This window comes from Accipiter gentilis, chromosome 1 (assembly GCF_929443795.1).
Source record: "Accipiter gentilis chromosome 1, bAccGen1.1, whole genome shotgun sequence".
Taxonomy (NCBI): Eukaryota; Metazoa; Chordata; class Aves; order Accipitriformes; family Accipitridae; genus Astur; species Astur gentilis.
In genome coordinates, this window is record NC_064880.1 from 55,316,873 (window position 1) to 55,343,405 (window position 26,533).

The 26,533-nt window shown below is 37.3% G+C and overlaps 1 protein-coding gene across 9 annotated transcripts in view; it reads left to right on the plus strand.

The window, feature by feature from the left end:
• TANC1 (tetratricopeptide repeat, ankyrin repeat and coiled-coil containing 1) overlaps positions 1–26,533 on the plus strand; it is a 119,434-nt gene that overhangs the window by 56,100 nt on the left and 36,801 nt on the right. For 6 of the 9 annotated variants that reach the window (XM_049816509.1, XM_049816555.1, XM_049816572.1 and 3 more), the window contains 4 exons: positions 3,941–4,144; positions 14,883–14,984; positions 18,050–18,171; positions 19,136–19,325. In XM_049816509.1, coding sequence (XP_049672466.1) covers positions 3,941–4,144; positions 14,883–14,984; positions 18,050–18,171; positions 19,136–19,325 — 618 coding nt within the window. Of the gene's footprint in view, positions 1–3,940; positions 4,145–14,882; positions 14,985–18,049; positions 18,172–19,135; positions 19,326–26,533 lie in introns of those variants that run through there. The other 3 variants (XM_049816528.1, XM_049816537.1, XM_049816564.1) reach the window with 2 other exon arrangements.

Genomic DNA, 26,533 nt, shown 5'->3' on the forward strand with positions numbered 1-26,533 from the left:
CGTTTTGAGGACCAAGAGACAGAGGTCATCTGCCTCTGATTTTTGTCCTGTAACTCTCACTGTGATATGGACCCATGAGCCTATTATAAAATTGCGTATGTCTGAGGCAAGTGCTTTAATATTCAGTGGAACTGGGTTGTCTCTGTGGGAACTTGGTATCTCGCAGTCTTAACTTGGCATGAAGCAGCTACTCCTCCTGCTGTGACTCCGTCATATGTGGTAAAGAAAGGTGAGCCTCATCCTAGCATCAGCTAGAGACAGGGTACGTTTCCAAATCTTCTGCCCAGTTCCGCCCTTCTACACATTTACTTCTTTGTGCCCCTGCACCCCCTTTCTTCACCTCTTGCTCCCTTTTGGGGGGTGAGAGTATGTTTACACCTATTAGGGAGAAAGTCAGTGGGAAGAATAACCCTGAGGAGGTGTGTAGGAAAGAGAGAAGACAAAGCCAGCAGCTGTCCTGCTTACCCTCTAACCAGCCTCGGTCTATGGACTTGGGGACTGCCTCACCTGAACGTAGCTGTTAGTTACCATCAACATTTACTTCTTTACATAGTTACTTTACATTTACTTCTCTCTGAACAGCCCCTTCAGTCCATGTAAGGTTTTAGTATTCAAATGCCACGGGTTTCCATTTACTATTTATCAGAGTTCTTCTTGGATCATGGGGGTCTATGGGGGGTTGTTCTGGTTTGTGCCTATAGTTGGGACAGTATTCGGAAGGTTGTGGTGTAGTTCTGTTGGTTCCCTGCTATTCCTGTTTATGTTTTTTTGAGGCCACAAATGTGGGATTGGTCCGTTAGGTGGTGTTGCATTTAGTTAACAGTTTTTTAGGAAGGTCCTGGAGGAGCAACTGTGCACTTTCTGCTTTCTTGGAATGTTTTGTGTCTAGTAGCTGTCTGCGATTCCATAGTATCCTAACCATTTTTCATTTATAATGTGCTTTTTTTCTGCTTCAGTAGAATACGTTACTGTTTAAACATGTTCCAGCATCACTGAGGATATGATGTCCTCATAGGTTGAAGCCAGTATGGTTGGCTTTTCTCAAGGTGTGCTTTTTTCTCTGAAGAGCTATTGTGTCTTAGCAGCGTGGGTATGTGAGTGACAATAAGCAAAAGCTTGTTGTAAAATTAGGAAAGTAAGTGATTCCAAAGAGGATTTTCTGTGGTATGCATTTTGGATTTTTGGGTTTTTAAGTCATACTGCTCCTAGATTCTGAGTCGTGAAACCCCTATCTTTGTACCTCTCCTCACAGTATCTGCGATTGTTGTCAGGAAAATGCAATAATAAGAAAAATCAGAGTACTGCTGTACCAAAAATTGCTAAGATAGAGTGGTGTATATATATAGACTGTAAAACATCTTTCAAGTTACTGTCATGATCAAATAATCTCAATTTATTGATTAGACTTACACCAGCAGTGTATTTAGCCCTATCTAACTCTCTTCCATGGCGTAATGTTTCATGTACAGTAGAGAAGGGTAAATTAAAATAAATTAAAAATTCAAAAGTCTACTAAGAAGACAGTGAATTAAACACTGATTGTTTGTGCCATGGTAAAAGGGAAAAAGAGAAATTAGGGAATTGTAGGTGGACTTACTAACCCTGAAGGGGAGGAGGTAATTTTTGTTTGTTGTTCTTGTCTCTTGCACCCCCTCACCAGCATTCCAGCTGGAGTACTTACACAAATTCCAAATTACAACCTTGGTAACGTGTCTAGTAAAAAAAACTAACAAGAATGCCAGTATTTTCTAACTATAGTTAGCTGCATTACCGTGCTACTTCCTTGCTTTTCGCTTACGTTCAAAGGAAAAACTGGAATATCACAAGTTTCTCTGTGGATTCTTCAACAATTTATGAAGCAAACTCACATGTACAGTATTGGATAATAAATAATAATATACCTAATGCTAAAATCTGTGTTTAAAAACAGCTATTGTGAAAGTTTTTAATTTCTAAGAGAACAGAGAAAGAAAATCCTTAGCCTCTTGATTTCCACTGAAAGTGAATGGGAACTCAGTAATTTAGATATCTTGGTGTTTCAAAAAAATGTCATCTGTGATTATAGTCTCTAAAATATTTAGTCTTTTTATTTTAAATATATACTTAGGTGGTACTTTTTAAGAACGGTGTGTTACAGCTAGCTTTCTAAACCTTTGAAGCTGCTCTTCTAGTTCCCAGGATTTTAAACCAATAGTTATACTCCTATAATAGCGGCAATGGACTTCAAAAAAGAATATGAAGTTACAGTTGCTTAGTTTTTAATTTCCATCTTGACTTGATGAAACTAGAGTTGTTTCCTTAGAATCATTACCTGTTACTATGAATTTTGTTTGAAGAGAGATAACTTTTGGAAAGTGGTAGTTTAGTTGGTGTTTAGTTAGTTGGAGGAATAAGAGAGTAAGTTTTATAGTTATGAAATTTTAAGAGAAGTTTGAATCTAGCATAGCATTCTTCAAGGTCATTTATTATACATAGCCCTCGTGTGGTACTTGTGAGGAATAAAGTATGGCTAGGAAAAAAACACCAAATAATCTTAAATATGGGCACCTTTGGAAATAGGGAATTAGACTTTAACATTCAGGCATGTTTGGTTTTCTATCTTCCGTGCATACTTCTAAAAAAAAGAGACCGGCAGTTAAATTTACAAAAATATTATAACTTTTTTTCAGTGGGTTAGGTTTGGTTTTTTCCTTCTGACACAGTGTGGAAGTTCGTTGTATACAGTTAATGCTGCTTGTAGTGAAATGTGGTTGGAGAACAGCTGTTAAAAATTGAAGGCAACAATTGAATGAGAACAAAATGAACAAGAAATGTGGATCTTGTAGAGCCACATTTATCTGAAGTGTTTCCTTACTGTAAGAAAATAAACCTGTTATGAGGGATTCACATCTGAAAAGATATTACTTCTCCTTTGTTTGTCTTTTCTGCTAGTTGTACTTTGGGTTCCAGTACTTTAACCGTGCTGCTTGTTGCACGTGGACTTGTTTAAAAAATGTTCTGGCATTCTCTTTACTCTTTGCATCAGTTTTGTTTTGCTATTTCTTATCTTTGGTCATACCAATTCAATTTCAACAGTAGTTCATGTAAATTATTGTTCAATACCCTAATTTGGATATTAAAAAAAGCTGTAGTTAGTTGTTAACCTTTGTTTTTCAGCTCTGTTTCTGTTATCTGACTAGGAAAAACCTAGCACTTTCGACATGTATTTCTGCTGTCTTTGAATCATTACTGTGAGCAATATATTTTTCTGTTGTTTTGAAAATACAGTCTTGATGTAGCTGAAATTGCATATCCTGCACCAGCAAGAAATTTCTCTTTTGTGTGTATTTCCCTGTTTTGATGTGCCACTTAGTATGTTGTGAACCAATAGCTTGTTTTTTTCCCTAGATAAAAAAAATCACCGTTGCTGTCAAATTGCACATAACTGGACCTCTCGGTTTTAAAACAGAAAGATAAAGCTTAGACTGGCCATCTATGAGTGTACCTTTCAGTGATCCACCTTATAATTGAGTGTAAGGGGTAACCTGACTAAATTCCTCCTTGAACTAGTTCAGTAAACAGTATTTTCAGCTGGTCTTGACTTTCAGGATATCACAGTGATCCAAAAATACCTTTTCAGCTGTAAAAATAATTTTATCTTCATAGGAAATTTGGTTTTACCTCTAAGGATGAAATCTGAAAAGTACTTACTGTGTTGAAAGTAAGGTTTTTCTTCCCCCTTGCTATGTCTATTACAGTAAAATAAAACCTCGCTTACTTGTATATTTAAATTTTTCCAGTGGCTATCTGGATTCTGTAGTGGAGGGTGCACAGTAGGACAAGTCATGCTGAATTGTTGCTGGCAGATGTATTTTCCTATGTTAAATACTTGTATTTCAATGCAACTCTATGCTTTTTATTTTGGTATATCACATAACAGATGACAAAATTTTATTTTTAGCAGGTGACTCCTGCCCAGAGAATGCCTTGCAGGTTATAGCAACATCTGGCCACAATGCAGATTTTCCCATTGGCAATCAGCCAGTCTCTGAGGACACTTATAGAATGAACTTGACTAAAGGAGTCTCAATGTCGCTGCCATCTTCACCTCTGCTGCCACGCCAGTCCTATTTGATGCAGTCAAGATCAAACAAAAAGTCTCCAGGTAAAATGAAACTGATGAGCAACTAAAATCTTCACAGCACCTTAACTTAGTTTTCAATACACTTTATATAAAGTAACACAGTAAAATCACGTTAATCTTTTGCAATAAGAACAAGAGCAGTGAATGCTTTTTGCATGTTCCCAGGGCAAAAAGGTAATTGGTAATTAAATAGAATATGTTATTTCATATAGCAAAGAATTATTCTAATCGGTATTGCAGATACCTATATTGAATTGTCTGAATATGTTTAAAACCTGTTATTTGTGATTAGTATATCAGTTAGGTAGAAGACAGTGCAAAAACCTCTGTTTATGCGTGTTAGTGACTGTGTAAGAATGAATGTTGTTTGTGGCTTTTAAGTTCATTTATTTTACTCATATCTACATACATAAATGTATTAGTAGATAGATTGCTGCTGAAGTTGGGACAAGAAGCTTGTTAATTTTCAGTGGTTGTGTCCTTAATAATGACCGTGTACTTATGTGTGAGCCTTGCTAAATAAGGTCCTCCATCTGGATCTCTTTTTATCAGCATTCTGTACATATAAATCATTCCAACACGCTAGCATCACTTAGGTCCATTCAGGTCAAAGCTTGAGCTTCAAGTGAAATTGTCCATGTTCCTATTACTTGTGGAGACACTTAACAGTTTTGTGGTTCTTTGTTGTAAAGTTCATAAGGTCTAGGAACAAAGTGTCAAAAGTTGGTTTTTGTCAGCACTAAGAAATGTCTTGGTTAATGACTCATTTTACATAAAAATAAGGAAGAAATGTTACTCAAAGAATTGCCACAGGATAGTAAATATAATTTGTAGAAAGTATTGGTTTAAGTTGCCTATCAATGTTTACTTTTTCCTTTCAAAATTAAAAAATAATAATCTTACTTCATGTTTAAATAATTTTGGGTTGGTTTTGACAGTTCATGTAAAAATTTTGAGCCACAGAATGGTAGTTTGTTTGTTTTGTCTCTTATTACAAGTGATTTGCGTGGTAAACAATTTCAAAAGATAGGGTGAAGTCCTTGTAATGGAGAAGGAAATGGTATTTTTGCCAAAGACTTGACTGAAGGTCGAGATCTAACTCTTAGTTTTGTTACTGTTGGTAAAACTTAACTTCATTCTAGGTGCATTTGAGATAATGTCTTACTAACCTCCTTGCTCCATGGTTTACTTTAGTGACATGCATTTTCATAAGGAGAGTATAGGCTGCTAACTATTTCTCATGCAGAAAATGTGTAGCAGTTGACAAATTTTGAATGAAAAGCCATATTCACAATGACTTCAAAGTCATTGCACTGTGATACATAGCCAAAGGAAAAGATTTCTTAAGATTATGAAGTGCTGTGAATGCACTGGCATTTATGTGTCATTATTTTGTATGAATACCTAAGCAGGTGATAGGATGCTGATGGAAACATTCTGTGCTGTTCGTTTGACTTTCAACAAACTGTAGCTGATGGAAGATGATTTAATATAAGTTATCTGTCTATGCTGGGGCAGGAGTAAGAGAGAGAGTATACTAATGTACTGATTTCAAAGCACTCTCAATTAGTAGCTTACAAATAGCAAGTTGAAGATTTTTCAGGGTATGGTGGATGAAAGAAGAAAGGATTGCATGGAAAGTTAAAGTAGTATTCTGAAGTTAAGATGTAGTGATCAAGTTATCTGACCAGTGGTAGAAAAAAATTCTAATTCCAGTCCTCAGTTTACAGGTGAAGACAAAGCAAGTACTCAGAGATGTATTTTTCAATGTAAATAATACCACTAATATTTTTTAAAGTCTTTGAAACTGTGTAATGGAGTAGAGGAAAAGGTTGTCCCTTGACATATAATCATTTGTTCTACCTTTGGTTTTGTTCTGTAGTTCTGTTTTTATAACCCAGGCATGTCAATGGCCATACACATATAAGGTGATATCCTTGCATATCTTACTTCCTTGAAATTAAATTCTATGTAGTGTCTACTAGACTGAAGCAATATACTGTATATATAATCAGTGGTTATTATGAATGTGTATATTCACTAAATGCTACCCAGGAGTTTTTCATAAATTTTTATTGAGTCTCAGTAGTTTTAGTTAAAAATTTTGGTTAGTAAATTAAAAAAAAATCAGGTTTTCCTGACAGTGTGTTTCAGGGTTATAAATTCAAAAATAAAAGTTGTAGTTAACCAATAGTTATTTGCACTAATGTTCTTGAAAACTTCTGTATTTGAGTGCTTCGTAGTCAGTACATTACCACTTTTCTAGCAAGTTTGTCTATACTCTAGCTTACATTTATCTAGTCCTGCATCTATATTTGCTGATTTAAAACCAGCTACTTAATTATGCTTACATGATCAGTTAATAAAAATAGGTTTTCCTGGTTAAATAATTTTAAAATGATGCGTGGAAGAACATTCTGCAGTAAGAAATGCACTGTAAAATATTTTAAGTTTTTGTGTAACTGGTATTAACATTCAGACTCTTTCACAGGATTAGACTCTAGTTGGTGATCTCTAGAACAGAAAAATCTTCAATGTAAATTAATTAAGCAACGAGTTGCTCTTACTGCTTTTCCTTTCATTGCCCTTTCTGCATATTTCCAAGTGGGTGTTAATCTGTGGCTTCAGAGGGGTATTCTTGGTTTTGTTTTTTGTTCTAATTTGACCTCTCTGCTTGGCTTCACTACTGCCTGAGCAGCAAGTATTTCTGTCTATTGTCATTTCTTTAAAATGTGTCAGCATTTTGGGTAGGACTCGAGCAAACTTTTTCCTTTTATAATGGCTTCATCCACTCATAATGTAGTTATCCATCACATAAAACTGTTGAAAAACCAGCATTTTCGTTCCACCAAAAGTGATTTAGTTAATGATGGAAGTATGTTTTACACTCAATTTCCTACCTTTTCAGAAAGTTGCACACTCATAGATAGATGGTGCTTGAAAGAAAGCAAATTCTTTGACTGTATCTTGATAAGCAAAAGGTATTGCAAGTACTTTTAACATCTTAATAAATGTTGGTAATTTACTATACCATTTAGCAGTAGTACCATGTGAAAAAGAGCAACAGCGACAAATAAAATATAAGGCCAGTTTGTAAATTTACATTCAAGCAACATAGAAATTAAAACAAAAGCTGTTTAATTTATAATTTAAAATATTGGAAAAGTACTTATTTCCCCCTTCATGTCAGGCATATTCTTACTTGCATGAATGTTTGCTAATTTTGAAGGTTATTTTACCTTCTGGGTTGCTTCGGGGTTTTTTTGAGTTTTATCTAATTTTTTTTTAATTAAAAATGGGATGGTAGGAAAAGGATGTTATGCTTGAAATTATTTTCCCTGTGAATGTTGTATACCTCTTTGTAGTTTTCTACTCCAGATGACTCAGAGAATAGAATGCTTCTGCAAGTATGCATTAGCCACAGAGGTACTATGGGGAGCGTGGTGTTTTTGTTCTGTCCCTTTAGACTAAAAGGATTTTGTTCTGTCATAGGCATATTTGTTCCATGAATAATGTAATTGTAATTTCTCAGGTTTGGACTCCTCTCACTGGGAAAAGCACTTAGAAACCTCTAACTTGCTAAACATTGAGGTATCTGTTCAGAACAGATTTGGAAATTGCTAGTCTGGGGACTCCCTGGATGAACACAGGACTTTTTGGGTTTGGTGTCTCTTTGAAACTGCTATCCTGGTCTCTGGCATCCCGCTTCTCATTTCCTTTCACTCATCTGCTACCCCTCTAGCTAGGGGTTCAGGCTTGAGTCTGAACTGATCAGTCCTCATATGCTAGGAGACCAGTATGTTAGCACTGTTAGGTATTTTATTGTTCCTATCACAGTGGGCAGGCACGATGACAAATGTATACAACTGAGAGATGCATCTTGGCTGCAGCGCGTGTGTGGTCATAGCTGCTTTTTTGCCCATCCATCTGCAAGTAGGTCAGCCACTAGAACCTCGTAACACATAGGCAGGCAAAACCATGGGAGAGCAAGCTGAACTTCCTCACTGGCACACGGAAAGCTGCACAATCCCGTTTGCACGATCTGCTGTGAGTGACATTGTGTTTTAATTATTTGCATAGGAGGTGGGGGAGCTTTTTCTTTTGTGGGAAGAGCTTGGAAGAGTACCAGTGTTTCTGGCCCCAGTTCAGTCCTCAACTCTAACTATAAAAGGAGGGAGGAGAGAAACTATATCTTAAATTACTAATGAGCCTAAATTTATTGGCAGAACTAAAGTGACTGGTTCATTTGGAGTCAAAAGCTTCCTTAATGAAATAGTTCATTGAGGAGGAGGTGGGTAAACGAACAGAAGCAAACAGAACAAGGAAAAAGTCAGCAGGACAACTCTGGGAAGGGGAGCAGTAAATGAAAAATTGTCACAGTAAGTTGAGTTTCTTCTACTATAAAGCTAGAATGAACATTGCTTGGATTGGTAATCTTACAGGTGTGCAACTAAATCAATATTCATGTTCTTAAAGAGCAGTAGTTGATTGTACTCTGATTTAGGAGAGTCAACTAAAAGAATGAAAACAGTGATTTATAGAGGAGGTTCCAAAAAATTGGTTGTTGGAGTTTAAGGTGTTAATGAAAGATACTGTTGCTGCCCTTGAAGTAAATGTTTACTGACATAAATTATTGATACTGTCATGCCTGAACAGAGAAAGAAAGCAGCTTTCCTTTTAAAGACATCAGTGAATATCAAAGATGACTGCTGGAAGAGTCTTCCATAAATGTGCAATAGAACTTCTAGTTAGTTTTTAAATTAAACTTCATTTAAAACTTTTAATTAAAATAATCTGCATACCTGAAACTTGAGACTAGACTAGGTAAGAGAACTGGTTTCACCTAAGGCTTCAGTTTTGAGCACCGATCTTGAGAACACTGGGAAGCAGTTCCTCTTGCACGCACTAAGCTATCCAAATGCAAGGTCCTGCACCGGGGTCGAGGCAAGCCCCAGTATCAGTACAGATACAGATTCATTTAATGCTGATGGGAGGGAAAGCCAGTTTGGAGGACTAGGAAGGAGATGCACAAATTACAATAACCTTGTGGAAAATCAGCTCTTCTGCAGTCAAAAAAGCATTAAAAATTACTAGGAAATCAATAGATGATAAACAAAAAAAAGTATAATTATGGAATTGTATAAATCTGTAGTTTGTCTTCCTCAGGAAGACACTGGTGTCGCTCTGGTGATACCAACTTTAAAAATCTACAACAGAGGTAGGAGAGAGCTAGAGAAGGGCTGCAGGAATGACTAAAGGTGTGGAATGGCTCTGAAGGAGAAATTATTTAAATAGATTTGGCTGGTATTTTTCTGTGTGGAAGACAGACAATTGGTGGGAAAAGGAGACAGTATGATTACTGTTTCATGCAGTGTTGGGTTAACTTGTGGATGGTGCAGATTGTTAAAGAAAGGCTGGGATAAATTCTTGGAAGGAAAATCCATCCTGAACTCTTAGACAGAAAGTGACCACTTCTGACTCAGGAAACGTTAAGCCACTGAACACAAGTCAGGAAAGGTGTACCAGGGAAGTATGTTTTCCCTAACTTAGATTCTTCTCTGCTGTTTGCTGCTGATAAAATACTGTCCCAGATGAACCTTTTATCAGACCTGATGCAGCCATCTTACACTTTTGGAAAAGAGCTTCCATTTTGCAGGTACAGTTCATGTTTAAATGGGTCCTTTTTCACCCATGGATTAATTCATGTGTCCTATTCTAGATCAGTGCATGAAAATAAAGTTACTGTGAATTTTCCTAGTTATTGCAGTGCTGTGTATCTGATTTGCAAGTACCGTAAGTCACTTCCACGTTAGTTTATGAGGAAGAAAATGCAATAAAGGGTCTCTTTCACAGCTTAAAGGGTGAGTGTTAAAAATACATCCTGAAGATATCTCCATTCTGATCTGTTTTACATGACTGCTACATGTTGTTCTGGTTCTTTTAGAATAGTTGCTTTTTGTTGTTCAACTTTGATACATCTGATTATACCTCTGCTTACAAATGACAGATTTGGACTGTTGTGTCCTTAAAGAATGTGATTCTGTTTCAAAGGAATGTATTTTTAGCTGCTTTCACCAGGACCAATGCCCTTTGTTTTTGTTATGAAACAGCGTCGAAAGAGCACCCTCTGGTGATAGTTGGTAGCTAAGCTATCTATTAGTTCAAAAAATGTAATCGTCTTATAGTCTTTAGGTGGAGATACAAACATACGTTCATGTATGACTTACATTCCCTGCCCAGTATTTCCTAGCTAAGAAATTAGGTTATCGCCATATTCCCATATTCCACTTCTAGGTGGAAATCTGAAAGAACAGGTAGGTCCTGTAATGAAAGGCCTCAGCGCTCTGGTAGAACCAGATCGTACCTGGGCCATAATCATGTATGTAGGCCTGTGGTGTAGCAGGCTGTGCATTTTCAGCTCAGTTGCAGTGTGCTGGGGTGGTGTGTTACCCAGGGGAGCCTAAGGCCAAAATGGAGAGAGTTGTAGCTTGTCTTTAAAAGCAGTTGTCAGCCTTAAAGTGGTCATGAAAATGAGCAAGAAATCAATGTCGCTTTCGGAGACTTAATGTAGCATCTGAGACTGCTGCCAAAAGGAAGGATGGGACACTTTGTGTGACTGCAAGTGTCATAGCCTAAATATACTGCGGATTTTTAATAAACAAAGTGTGGGATGTCTCGGAGAACTTCAGCATGCCCTTGAATTTTGAGCCAGGTAGAAGGATGCTATTTGAAGACCCAAACTGAAGACAAGAAAGCCACCTTATAAAGAGTGATGTTGTATAGTTAGCATCAGTCCTGCAGGTCCCTCTCCAGTGCTTTGTGAATGGGGTTTACTTTGCTAGTGAGGGAGATTGCAGACCAGAAAAAGGAGGAAAACTTGGAAGCCCGAAGTGCAAGACCTAAGTTACATATTAGCAATAAGGAGGAAGAGTGAAGGGAAGCCAGCCTACTGGAGTTGTTTGTAGCGTGCAGCTTGAACACCACATACTAATAACTGGCAAGCCAATTCTGTTTTATCCACATACTGTGAGCACTTTCAAGTAATGTAGGTAGGTAAGTACTTCTCCTTTTGTTACTGGTGTGAGAGGAAGAAAGTGAGACCTGAAGGGCTGCAGTGGCAAAGTAACACTTAGCAAGGCAGTAGCGCCGGGAGGTGGTTATACGCAAGGACTGAAACTCAGTTTGTGCCTGTGTTGTTGTTTGGGGTTTTTTTGGTCATTTTTTTTCTCCGATTCCAGTATGCTACAGGCTATTTTATTTTAAAACTGTTTTTTGTTATTATTGAGGATGTATTTTTGTTGTTGTTTAATGGCACATTCACCTCCTGTGTTTTGAAAACTCTACCTTTAGTTATGTTTGAACATTTAACCTAAGGAAAGGTGCTAGCTGTATCCTTCATTGCTGTCTTGAAATCTCATTGTAAAACTAATTAAAGACATCACTTGTCAAATGCTGCAGTAGCATCTGTGGATGCAGTTACAGCTGTCCATGTATACTAAAAGAATAAGTAGCTGTAGACACTGAGGCATTGTCATGATTGACAAATGTTGGCTTCAGAAATGGTGAAAAAATACGTTTACAATTATTTGGGAATTTACCGGTAGCCTTTTACTTTTATCTACTGGAACTCTTTTGTGTCATGAGACTTATGCTTCTTGATAAGTTTGTGAACTTTGTGGGAAGGAAAGATCTTGCTTAATAGCTTGATAACTAAGCTGCTTTCTCTGTTTTTTTGGCTTGGTTTCCTTAGGAAATGAGAGAACCAATCGTGCTGCATAACTCTTTTAACAGATGAATTAATCTTTGTAAAACCAGCTTTTCAATCTGGCACTTCATTCATGATATTATAGTTCCTACAGAAAAGAATACTTACCTGAAATCTTTTTTCACTCCTTTCTTTTTAGAAATGCATGATTTCTCAGTCAAACAGTATCTAATGTGTTATTCTATAAGATTAAGGGATTGAAAGACTATAAACTGTAATTTAAAAACCTTTTTAATACCAGTTTGAGTTTTACATGAAATCCATGTAAGCTACAGTATGAATTTTAAGTGCTTCCGTCAAATACATTGCTTTTTAAAGATTCCTTTAATATTGTAGCAGGCGAAACTCATGAAGATATATTGGTTAAAAATGGGCATATCATAGGCCTGTAAAATTACTGTGTGGGTTTATGAACTGTTAGGACATAGGAAGGATTCATTAACAATTGTTTTGTGCTGGGTCGGTGATTCTCTAACCAGGTATCGGTATGCTACTGTGATTATAATGATTAAGTCAGGGAAGTTTAAAAACCATGGCCACAAATTTGTCATCTTTACCACTGATACTCGGAGTGGGTGACTGAGCACAGCTGCTTTCTTTGTGAAAGCATTGCTGATCCAAGACGTCGTGAGGGGAGGAAGGACTGAATTCATTCAGCAGGTGAATAGGCAGTTCAGTTTAGAGAAGGGGATGCAACATTGAGGATGTGTTTACACAGTAGCATAGCTAGCTGTTGCTCCGAAGATGTATTGTGAATTGCCCTTGCTTCACATAAAACTGCCTCTAGCTTTCTTGGAGCTTCCTGGCTTCAGCTCTGGCCATCTTCAGAAGCACTGGTCGGTGCTCAGATGTAGAGTTCTGACGCTCCGCAGTTACCGTGTGGACACGCAAGTAACATTTCCTGATCTGCTGCTGTTTCACTTCTCATTGACCGTAAGTTAAACTGTTTGTAAAAGGCCTTCCATTGTCCAGTCCCTAGTTCTGCAACAGGCAGAGTCAGAGAGTGAAACGACTTGAAAATTGCAAAGTTTCATAATAATAAAATCCATGTTCTGCGGCAGTGTTGTAGGTCTGCTTCTTAAAAGACTTACTGGTTTTGTGTACTGTGTATTGTTTATTGATTGTTTTCCATTCTTAAAAAAATCAGCCGTATCAGTAGCTTATTGCTGAGAGATATAAGAAGTAACTAGTATTTGAATTCATCGCCTGATTTAAGAAAAAGAAGAAATAATGTGACCATGTAACTGTAAGTTCAGGATTCTGTGGAGTATCACAAGAAAAGTTCTTCATGAAATATGCCAAGTTCTCCAAGCTTGCTTTTGAGACTGATTTTGTTATTATTATGAATAAAATAATAAGAGTAATATGCAAACTTGCAAGATGCAAAAGTGGAATGCTGCTGGTAGAATGGTTTTCTCTTGTGCTTTGTCACTGTGGCCTGGTGTACATATTTGAAAATCACTTGGCTGCAACATGTCAGACATATTTTCAAGCAAGGAAACCTTCTTTCTTACTCTTACAATGATGTTGCATGGTAGAGGAAACCTGAGATCATAGCTCTGTAATATAACAAGAGGTTGTATTTAAATAAGAAGGGAGAATCACTGTCTGTTGCTAAAGCTGGGGCACTCCACAAAAATACCTCTGTTTCAGCATTTTCTTAAGCATAGCAACTGACTGTGTTTCTAGGGACTTCCAGCTAATACTTATGTTCTTCTGGATGGAACATTGCAATCACCTTCTGCACCTCAAGCTCACTAAAACTTTGAAAGTTTCAAGTGGCTTTGTTACACACATTGCAAGAAATTGGGATTGTCTTAATGAAAATTTAGGATAAAAATTTGGGTTTGAGTTTTCAGTACCACTGACGATGATGTTTCTGTTCCCTATGCCATTTAAGTATCTTAGCTTTCTAGTGCGTAACTTTACAAGTTTCCCTGTTCGTGCTTTTCCAAAACTTAGTGTTGCAAATGCCTTTATTGATACAAAATTCTGTTGACATACTTTTCAGGATGAGGATAAATACACTGTGGAGTTTCAGTTCTATGATGTATCACACGTCACCTTAGTGGTCTACCTGCCAGTACTGTCAGTTGCTGAATTAAGATCGGAATTTCACCCAGTATTTGTAGCACAAGCAGATGTTTGTTGATTCAATAGTACCAGTACACTTTTTCTGCTAAACCTTTAGAGGGCAGCATCGTTCCCCTTCTGTTAGATAAGTTGTGTAGTTAACATTTCCTGTGGTTGCTGCTAAAACATATTTAGCAAAGATTAGGATCATAAACAGCCTGAAACCAAAACATGAAGCTAGAAGTGAGAGGAGTTTAATTTTTGAAAAGTGTGTGTGTGTGTGAATACACAATTCTTCTTAATACTGAAGGTGGCATGTTTGAACTTAGTATGTATGTGAACTGAGAATGCTGGTGTTTAATGAAACCATTAGTAGCCACTAATGTTTTCTTTTGTTTTTTGAACTGCTCTTCATCATTCCTTATGATCAGGGCATGTGCCAGTATTTGGAGAAAGTACGCTGTAATATAAAGCTTCTTGGGTTTGAATTATTTCATGTGTTGATGTTGCAAGCTGTCTGCCTGTAGTCTTTTTCTCCTAGCTTCAAAGATGCTGATAACAAAATTATCATTCTATTATAATGGAAAATAAAATCTCTGAACCAAGAAGACCCATTGAATGTTCTCTGAGTTTGAACATGAAAAAGTCACTCACTACATATACAGGAAAATTTTTCAGGTTTGTCACAGCAAGCAGATTGGTTTTGTTTTCCAGCAGGCTTTTTTACTCCCAAAAGCCCAAAGAGTGTTTCTTTCTCATAAGAGTGGAAGTGCAGCAGCTCACTAGTCTTTACAGTAGCAGCTGTGTATGTAAGAAATAATTCCTCTGCTTTTTTTGCGTCACACAGGATAGACACTGTACATATGAAACCTGAGGTCTCTCTGGAAAAAACTAGACACACTCAGCTTATTCCCGTTGCAGGTCCGATCAGGAAGCCCAAGTATGTGGAAAGTCCTAGAGTGCCAGGTGAGGCAGCTCTACCTCTGAGAAAAGGATCAGAGGAAGGAGAATCCAGTCAAAATGGTAAGAGTCTGTTCAGTGGTACTTTATTTGGTAGAACAGATGTTCATTTCAGAGTGATACAAAGGAGCCTGCATAATAAGGAAATCTGATTCTTTATTTGTAAGAATGTTTTGCAGATTTAACATGCTCGTGGTAAGGAGGAGATTCTTGCCATTATACTTACTTGATCTTTATAACTGTCTCAGATCTCGGAGCTGTGCATGCACTGCAGGCAAAATGATGTCCAAGTGTTGTTGATTACTACATATGCCAAAGGCCTACTAGAATTTTTCTGAACTTGTTTTTAAATTAAATTGAGTCCAAGCGTGTAGCTCTGCACTGGGTACAATGCTTCATTTGAGAAATTTTGTAAAAGCTTGCTCAATAAGAAGGCAGTAACTGTAGACTCTTGTGTTGGAAAAGCTGGGAAAAGCTACCTCCCTGGAGTTAATTGGTATTCTTGGAAAGTTTCATGTTTGTTAAATTTGACTAGTGCATAACAGAGTGTGGCTTTGACAGTGAATGTCATGGTCAAAGCAGAATGACCCATATGTTGGTCTATGACTATGTGCACTGTAACGTGAATTTCACATGCCTTGAATTTTTAGATTAATTTTTCAGTCATTAAAGTCATTGCATGTAACTGATGAGCTTCCAGCTGAACAATTTTTTGGTTTTGTTTTGCTTCAATTTTGAAGAAAGCTACAGTTATAAAAGCCAATGCTTTCTTTTTCAGAAAGCCCCTTGGTTTTGATACGTACTAGTGAAAACAGAACTCATTGTAATTGTTTTCACCATCTTCTGTATGCCCTATTTGATAGGTTACAGTTACCCTGCTCCCTCTTGTGCGTCCACCTTCAAAGCCATGTTAGTGCTGGCATTAAAATTCTATGTCCATCTGGGAGAGCATGTATTCCTCATCTCCCTAATCTGAAGGTGACCATCTCATGATGATCCTCTTTTTCACAGAGTTGTACTCCCAGACAGTAAGACTGCTGGAGGTCAAAATTAAACTCTAGTGTTTAAGGATTAAACAGTGATTGCTGGGTTGAGCACCTTAGACTTTTGGCTTTCATCTCTGTTTCTGAACTGAATTTGGTACTATGCCTAACACTTACTCAGACTTGTCAAAGATTAAGATTGAAATATAATAGTAATAGGGTTTTGTAACCTTGATAGAAGAATGAAGAGGTTGATTTCACAAACTCTGTAATTGCCAGGATTGTAATTTTAAAGAGTAATTGTAATCCTCAAAATGAAAATATGACAGAGAAAATATGTTTTCCAGTGAAATATTCTAAGACCCGTCAATTTGCAAAATATTCTGAGATACAGAAGTTTTTGTATCTGCTTTCAAAAAAAGACACCATTTCATACACTTCCTCCTTTTGGGATTAAGTGAGAATCAGGTAATTCGATCTTCCAGAGTAAAACTTTAAGCTGTCTGCAAAATTAAGAAATAAGTGTGTTCAAGTAGGCATTGAGCTGGAGTGAAAAAAAAGATGGTTGACTAGTAAACTACTCATATTTGCAAACCATGGGGTTTATGTCACTTGCAGTGAAACATTGTTGAAGTAATGCTTACTGGTCAAGCTGTTCAGTTAAAGTCATTGTTTTCTATGTTTTTCTTACAATCTGCAGCTTGGGGAAAAATGTGCTATTTATTGCGAATACCACTGAATCTCAGCTGTGTCTTATGTGGTTAGATAACATATGCTCTTCATGAAGAGTGAATACTGTCCTGATGCTCACTTGGCTTAGGGGAGCCGTAAAGGAAAGAACAAATTAAAAGGGGCAGTTCAGCCTTTTTTTTTTTTTTTTTTTTCCTTTCCTTTCCCCCCTGCTCTGCTTGTTGATAGTGTAGAAGGTAGTGCAGCTGAGAGGCTTGTCTGTCCTCTGAAGTTTAAACTTCATCAGTTAAGTCCGTACACTTAGATCTCTCTTCCTCTCTTCACACTTCCTCTGAGGTGCTCCTTATCAATTAGGAACTTTTTGTTGCATGAAGTAGCCAAATTTGAAACAGATAAAACTGTTAGGATGTCCCTACTGACTTCCAGTTGTGTGGGGATGACATCCAGAAGCTCGGTGCCTTGCCCAGACGGCACTGACTGGGAAGCAGCAGTGTGGGTGCTCCTGCTTTTTTCCCTCTTTGCAGTCAGGTGGTAGCTACTGCAGCAAGCAGTTCTGTAGCTGAGAATTCCTGCTGTGAGCTATTTCTCCCAAGTGGTTAGATGATGCTCCTTAGTTAACTATTTATACCTGAGGATGGGACAGGCCTATGTATTATTCTTTTTTTTAATGGACAAAAGAAATAAATACTGTATAAATGTTTCTGCTAGGGAAGAGCACGACAGCTTGGTAGGTGATGCCAAACTGTTGGCATCAAAGAAAGAAAATGACAGAAGATGCTAGTTTGTGAGATTCTGTTAGCAATAGGTGTTTTTCCTAAGCAGATCTGTGGTTGACTGTTTTTGTTGGAGGTTCCCTCGTTTTGATCTTTGATTATTATCTGTTAAACCTCAGAAGACATTTTAAAGCACTGTACTGATAAAATACTGTTACAACCAGAAAAGCTGAGACATTCAGAACTGGTGTCATATCCTTGGCATGGGAAGCACAACAAAAACATATGGCATTAGTTCTAGTGTTAACTGTAAGCTTACAAAACATCTGTATTACTAACCTCTACTTCTCACGTTTTTAACATTACAGAAAACTGTATTAAAAATTACTGGAACAGAATTTCAGTCTGCCACTGAGCTTTGATAGCACTGAGTTTAACGCTGACGTTAGAATAATCACATCGATCATCAGTCCAGTGATGAGCTGGTTGCACTTAACCATTTCTGGTTTGACTGGCAGGGTAGGTTTTTTCGCCCCTGTGTTTGTGCAGATATGTAGAAGATCCAAGACCCACCAACAATTTAAAGTCTGATGGACAAAAAGTTTAAACAGCATTAGTTTCTTTGTTGGACATATTGCTGACAGAAGAACTGGTGTTTACATTTGATTGTACTTTTGCTACCTCTTGTAACAGTTTCCAAATACAAGACTCTAATCTTCAACCTTTTTCCCCTACTCCAAAGCAAAGCCTGATAAAGACTCAAGCTGTTCTCCTGCAGCACAAGAATTGATGACAAGATTGGGTTTTTTACTGGGAGAAGGGATCCCAACTTCTGCTCATATAGAAGAAAAAAATGAAGTCATGGTAGGATAATGGAAAATAATACATTTAATGTTCATCCTGTTTGAGAGGACTAATGCTATTTCCTCTATCTGCTAGTTGCAGTTACTTGATATTTACTAAAATACATTATATTTTAATAGACATATGGTAATAGAATTGTAAATTAACTTATAACAAGTGTGTGTTTTGAAGTTGTGAGTTGGCATTGCATACTTTAAAAAAAATAGAGTAGACTTATCATTTCTGCAAGATAAATCTAATCTACTGTGAATGTGAATAGCTTCTAGGGTTCTCTGCCTTATTTTAGTATTTAGGAGGAACTTTTTTTTCCTTCTATTCTCTGTGATTTATGAGAATGGAAAATGTCAGTGGTTTGTTAAAATAGGAGCATGCTTTTGGGGCGTGTGTGTGTTGGTTTTTTTCCCCTGAGAAGTTCACTTCATTTGACAGTCTTTCTCTGTCATTTGAGGGTAGAGGAATTAGGGAGAAGCAAGCAGTTGCTATCCATATGAAATGCATCTGCTAACCAAAACTGCACAGTAACTACCAATATCTCTTTCTTCCCCCCTCTCTCTCCACTTTTAGTCCAAGGCCTCACAAATCTTAGTGCATCAGTTTGGGTTTTATTGATAGTAAAATGTGAATAAGTCTGCAGTTCTAGTGTTTGTTACCAAAAAATAAATACTGGGGGTGGAGGGGAGGGGTATCCAGTAAAATGTTTAATGGAGAAGAAATCTGCCTCACTGCAACTCTTCCCTGAACTGTGAAAATTCCTTTTTTCTTCAGAATTCACTTTTTAAGAGTAATCTGAAAATATGTCACTAAGGTTCCCAATCAAAATAAAGTTTCAGCTCCTTGAAGTTTTTGTTTGAAAAATGGGCTCTTTGCTTTGTTCTTATTCTACTTTACCTTGTTGTTTCTATTTTTCAGCACAGTAGCGTACTGACTCCTGTGCAATAACTATTCCTTTTTCTTCACATTGCAGTGTACAGTAGCCAGTCAAGGAGTGAGTCCATGTTCCACCCTCACAAGCAGCACTACATCACCTAGCACTGATAGTCCCTGCTCTACTCTCAACAGCTGTGTTGGCAAAACAGCAGCTAACAAAGGTAGTCCCTGTGGAACCATTAGCAGCCCTAGCTCCACCCTGGAGAGCAAGGACAGTGGAATTATAGGTAAGCGTCTTAATTAGTAATGCAATTAATAGAAATTAATCTTCTCTTAATAGTACAAGTCTGAATAGCTGCTTCATGACATTGTGTTCAATTTTATACTGTCCACAGATCCTGTTTCAAATCCTCTGTACCTGAAAGATTCAAATCATATTCTTTGGCTATGACAGTTACTGTTGTTAGGTGTGCATTTCTCTTGTTTTCCTGGTGCAGTTCTAATTTCTCCATGTTTTCCTTTAAAATCATTAATTTCCTCTGTTATACTCCATTTCATATTTCTTCTGCCTTTTTCCTTTTCCATTATATGTCTCTACAATGCATTTCAAGCATAGCTTGAAGCTGGTTTCATTTCCAGCTGAGGAAAAAATAATTGATGCTACTTCTTATGAGAATAACATAAATCAAACCATTTAAAAACAGTGCAAATGTTTGAGTAATTGGCATGAAAATGAAGCTAAAATGGGGCATCATGGAAAAGGTGAAATTGTGTGATCCTCCACTGAATAGATGACTGAACTGAGGCTATATAAGCTTCTTCTGTGGAGAGTCAGCTATCTTTAGAGGCAGCTACCATCGCAGACCAACTGTTCCATAGCTCCTTTTACCAACTAGCTGAATATTTCAGTAGGTCTGTTCAGTATTAAAGAAAAGATCTAAATTCTTTGCTGCCTCGTTTGTACCATCTTCCCTATTTCTGCTCCCTGCCCTAATGAATCTTTGTCTGTACCGCTATCTACCTGTACCTTTGGGCACCCAAGTGGCTGCTTTAATATTATTTTCTGGAAGGTCAGACTAAGATGTAAAAAGCATATTTTTCATGTTGCTACAAACTGTTGTAGGAAGGTTTGTTCTTCTTTATTGGTTGAGTCAATATTTCTTTTAAAATGCTGACTCCTTAACCAATTGATCCCTTTTAAAATTTATTTTGTAACAGCTGTTAAGCTTACCAACAAAAATAAAGCACAGAATGCCCCCTAACCTGATGCTTTCTCAGTATACAAATGGAATAGGTGAGCTTTCAGTTTATCTAAGTCTAGCTGATGGACTAAATTTAGAGAGGCTGAAAAAGGGAAGTAATTCTAAATCTTAAATGCCTATATTTAACCAAGTAAGCTTCAGATGTGTCATTGTCTTTGACTGTGAACTTAGTATCTTTTTATTTCCAACTTTTGTTTATAGAAGGAATTCCAAGTAAAAGTGGTCTCTGCCTGCCATTATGAATACTAACATGATGATCATTGGTGTAATACTTGCCAAGAAGTAGTGATAATAACATGTTTTGAAAACACAGTTGATAACGCTTCACTCTGACTTTATAGATGTTCTTGCATTTTATTATAAAGTGAAGTAACTAATAGTCATAAGTTATGACATAATACTATTTTTACTGATCAGTTACCCTAAAAGAGGTGTTCATCATGCATCAAAAGACTCATTTGTGTAACACTTAAGTACTTCAGTTATAGAAACTGATTTTGTGAACTCATTCTTAGTAGATTGATAAAAGCCATTGTCCATGGTTAATTTTGTGTAGGATCTAGTTTTGGGATAGCATTTACATTTTGATGTAAAGGAAAGGGTATATCAGACTTGTTGCTCTTGGGTTCACAGGATTCAGTCACTGCTTGACTTGACAATAGAGTACATTAGTTATAGGTTTTGTCAGAATTTAGGGTTTCCTGTTTTGATTACACTGATGCAAGTATGAAACAAACTGAAATGATTGTACAGGTGAGTATATTGGTGTAAAAATACAGCAGTGTATGTCTAGAAGAAACAGTAATGCCTCTTGTGGCAAAAAATATTTATCTGTCAGTATACCTTAGCCATTTCCTTGTTTAAAATGTTTTACTTTTTTTTACTTTTTGCTTTTTTAATAGAGTAGTTTAAATCAGTTCTCTGAATGACACAGGGATCTGAGAGTTGTACCATTAAACCAAAACAGGCTTCCCACATAGGACATGGTTACAAAGATACTTCTAGCTTCATAAATGCATCTATACTTAAGCTTTCACTAGCTCTGTAAGTGCTATTTAGACTATTAGGCACTTCTGCTTAGGCATGTTTCTTAAGAATTTGGGACCTTTGTTAAGGCTTCTCCAAGTGATGAGTGTTTGCCCTTTATAAAAAGAGGAGTCATGTTCGTTTGGAATACTTAGTTGTTTGGAGATCTAAATCAATGTGTTTGTTCATTTGTTTAAAGTGGTACCACACTGAAAAACTTAGTTGACTTTGCAAAAAAAGTTTAAGACTGCACAGTATTTTGCACGCAACTTTTGTTTATATCAGTGAGAGTAGCATCAATGTGAATATAAAAATTGGCATTACTAATACACTAAATTGCTTCTCTAGTACATGATTGTTGTGGCTTAACCCCAGGTGGCAACTAAGCCCCACACAGCTGCTCGCTCACCGCCCCCCCCCCAGTGGGATGGGGAGGGAATCGAAGGGTAAAAGTGTGGAAACTCGTGGGTTAGGATAAAGGCAGTTTAATAGAGAAAGCAAAAGCTGCCTGTCCAAGCCAAGTAAAACAAGGAATTAATTCACCACTTCCCATCGGCAGGCAGGTGTTCAGCCATCCCCAGGAAAGCAGGGCTCCATCATGTGTAACGGTGACTTGGGAAGACAAACACCATCACTCCGAATGTCCTCCCCTACCTTCTTCTTCCCCAAGTTTTGTATGCTGAGCATGATGTCGTATGGTGTCATGGTTTAAGCCCAGCCAGCAACTAAGTATCACGCAGCTGCTCAGTCACTCGCCCCCACCCAGTGAGATGGGGGAGAGAATCAGAAGGAAAAAGGTAAAACTTGTGGGTTGAGATAAGAACAGTTTAATAGAACAGAAAGGAAGAAACTAATAATGATGATAATAATAAAATGACAATAATAATAGAAGGACTGGAATATACGAAACAAGTGGTGCACAATGCAATTGCTCACCTCTCACTGACCAATGCCCAGTTAGTTCCCGAGCAGTGATCCCCTTATGCCAACTCCCCCCAGTTTATATACTGGGCATGACATCATATGGTATGAAATATTTCTTTGGCCAGTTGGGTTCAGCTGCCCTGACTGTGTCCCCTCCCAACTTGTGCCCCTCCAGCTTTCTTGCTGGCTGCGCATGAGAAGATGAAAAATCCTTGACTTAGTCTAAACATTACTTAGCAGCAACTGAAAACATCAATTTATGTTATCAACATTCTTTTCATACTAAATGCAAAACATAACACTATAGCAGCTCCTAGAAAGAAAATTAACTCTATCCCAGCCAAAACCAGCACAGTGATATAGAATGGGAAAAAGGCATCCTCATTCTCTGTTAATTACATACTTTCAGCTTTACTGAGCTCTTGTGTGAGGTACTGCAGCCCAGGGGAGGGATGCATGTATGTTTCGTATATGCAGTTTATAAGAAATGCATCTTCTGTGACATTACAGATACTTTATGAAGTCTTAGAATAAATACATTTACAGTATCAGTAATGCGTAGTTCATCCAAGACTATAGAAGTAGCTGCTGGTTTTGGAGTGGATTGGATTCTTTCTTTCCTTCCAGAAAGGCAGGATAACAGGCTGAAGCTCTGTTCTTTAACCGTCTTTAAAACCTGTTCTTGACTGAGAGCTTTCCTTCTCTCAAGTGGACAAGCGTTGATACTGATATGAACCTACTACACATGTTTTGCAAGCTTGAAATACTCTATGAATATGTCCATGTTCTAAATGAGTTCAGAACTAGCTTCATGTTTGTTTAAAATAGTATATTGGCATGACAGCTACATCATCCATTATATAACCTTTAAGTACTAATATTTTTAAGAAAAGGTTTTTTAACCCAATGATAAAAGTTGCTTATTGAACTAATGAAAAGGAGGGAGTTTCAAAAATAGGAGAAACATGAAAAGAAGTCCTTCATTATAGAGAAGAGAGAGCATGGCGGAATTGTGAAGAGTATGAGTGTGAGAGCAGGTGGGGGGGAACTCTGTATAGTTTCTTCAGTCAAGCATATATGGTTCATGATCATGGGACCATATGAAAATAATCTGCCACAGTTCTGCAGAGCTGTCATTTGTGTCTCAGAATCAGGGAGAATTTGAACACCCCTTGTCAACCCATGACAGCACCCGTTACATAAAGGCATGAAACCAAGAAGGGGAATAAGAGGCATCTCTCTGATAAATGGCCTGTGTTTTCGTTTTTTAAATACAAATGTGTCTGTGCATTCACATTTGTTATTAGTAGTAAATGTGCATTTTAAATTATGTTTAGCAAGTATATGTTTTCTAATGTCTTTGACAGAGTTTATCCAACCATGAAAATAGCTTTCTCTTTCATGCCACTTATGTGGGCTTCCATTGTATTTCTACTCCCACTATGTTTTCTGGGCCGGCAGACTCTGATGGGAAATCTATCTTTTCTTCCTTTCCCTCTTTTTTCACTCACAGTTTAGGTTTCTTCTAGTTTTCTAATGTTTTCCTGCTGTAGTTGTTTCTGTTGAGTCTGACATAATAGTGGAGGCAGGTTTTAATCTTCAGCAATGAGCTAAGTAGCAGAAAAGTCTGGGCTACTGGCCAAAATGTAAGCTTTTTCAGGATACTTGCCACTGTTTCAGTATGGAAATCTTGAGCAGTGAGGTTTCCTGATGCTACGTTTCACTCCACGAAGAATCACAGTTTTAACTATTTCATACTCCAGGAGGAGCCAGATTTTTTTGACACGACCATAAAAATGAAATAAATTTGTCATGCATAAGTACAGTCTGAGCTGTGTACAAAGGTTAATGAAATGCCTGAAAAGCTTTTTCTTCTATTGCCTCTAAAATGTATATCATATTACTGGTATTTCTTAGAATAGAAGCTCTTGAATTTAAGCATCAGGTCTTAAATTTCTTGTGAATGTGAGGCTAAGCAGGAAGGATGCAAAGTTGTACGAGTACCTCATCGTCCTACAAGGCTAAAGTCACAGTGCAGTTGATGTGAAAAAAAGAATAGTTGGTGCTTCTTCTGACTGGAGAAGCCTCAGAATTCTAAGGGGAAGTCTGTGTGTTTGCATTTTGTTAGCAGTCTAATATGCCAGAATGTTTTAGTTAATGATTTGGTGAGTTGAGTGTAGAATTGCCACATATATACCTTTAACATTTAAAAACTTAGCCTGGGGAGGATCCACAGTTCACATAGATATTATTTGAACTGGCATTAATTTTTTATTTTTTTTTTTTTTTTTAAATCCTGGCATGTCGTGGTTTAACCCCAGCCAGCAACTAAGCACCACGCAGCCGCTCACTCACTCCCCCCCCATCCAGTGGGATGGGGGAGAAAATCAGGGGAAAAAAACAAAAGTAATACTCCCGGGTTGAGATAAGAACGGTTTAATAGAACAGAAAAGAAGAAACTAATAATGATAATGATAACACTAATAAAATGACAACAGTAGTAATAAAAGGATTGGAATGTACAAATGATGCGCAGGGCAATTGCTCACCACCCACCAACCGACACCCAGCCAGTCCCCGAGCGGCGATTTCCCCCCACACACACTCCCAGTCCCTATACTAGATGGGACATCCCATGGTATGGAATACACCGTTGGCCAGTTTCGGTCAGGTGCCTGGTGGTGTCCTGTGCCAATTTCTTGTGCCCCTCCAGCTTTCTCGCTGGCTGGGCATGAAAAGCTGAAAAATCCTTGACTATAGTCTAAACACTACTGAGCAACAACTGAAAACATCAGTGTTATCAACATTCTTTGCATACTGAACTCAAAACATAGCACTGTACCAGCTACTAGGAAGACAGTTAACTCTAACCCAGCTGAAACCAGGACATGGTGCCCTTTCATTTTATGTCTTCCTCTGTTGCGTTCAAGTGTTCAAAACACATTGAGTGTTGGTTTAACCTTTAATAAGTATTTGTTGTTCAGTTATTTCGTGAGAGTTTAATGTAAGTATTGAAAAACATTTTAAATGAAGCAGAGTAATTTCACTATTAAACATACAAAAACCAGTATATACTTGCAAAGTGTTTTTACGTGAGCACATTAGCATAGTTTTATCAAACATTACTCAAGTACGTCTTCAGGAATATAAATTCTTCACACCTTCAGTTATTGCAGGAGGCCTTGATTAACTACAATCTTGAGGAACTAAAGATGCACTCTGATAACCCTCAGCCACCAAATTGGACAGCCACCAAATTGGAATATTTGGAGCACTCTAGATAATGCAGTTTGTGTTGTTTCAGCTTTCATCAAGTGAATCACTGCAGCAGTGGAAAACTACTGTTCTGTAATGCAGCATCCAAAAACACCTGTGTGGTCTTTAGTTGTCTTTTAGCTGAGGATCTGTCTAAATTTGTGCTGCTTATTTTGTGGCATCTGAAATTCTCATAGCAAAAACCCCACATCTTACTGCCAAAAAGTTTCACAAACTGTTGAAAAATTATTTGTAAATGTTTTTTGGTTGGTTTATAATGACATCAGAAACAAACCCAAAAAAGCCTTTATTTGAGCCTCTGATTTATTTTACACTGCAGTACACTGAAATACTTAAAAACCTAAATCAGTATGTTTAATATAATCTGAATTTTTGTTCATATACAGTACTGGGTCTGATCAAACATCCATCAAGCCTTGTATACTCTTTCTGAGGGTGAAATGTGGTAGGTACTTAAGATGTAGTATACAGCTCAGTTGCTGGAAGCTTTTTCTCAGGATTAGTTTGCCAAGTATGTGAGTGCAGGCTGGTTGTAATCCTAATGTAGCTAAGCTATCTATGTTAGGTGAGCTAGATCTCTGAACAATATTGAATTTTTGTCATTTATGCTTCACAATATACAGGATGTTTGGCCACAAGTAGGCTTATGGAAAGCCTTCCAACTTTGGAAGAGCTGTGGAAGTTTTTTCGAAGAAGTGAATTTTGAATTATTTTTTTAAAATATTAGTCTTCAAAAATATGAATCATCAAAAAGATGCATTTAATTTTTTTTTATTGCTCTCCATGCTGTTTTTACTACTTACTGCGCTTTTGTTGTCTTCATGTTTACAGAGTGGTTTGCAAATTTGCAAGATATGTTATAGAATTTTAATTTTTAAAACAAGTTGACGCATGTTTTGGTGAAGTAGTAGATCCTTCATATAAAGTCATAAATGCTCTGGGTTCCCCCCGCCCTCAGCACAAATTGCATAGATCTAAAGATACACCTGGATTCTTCAGAACATTTT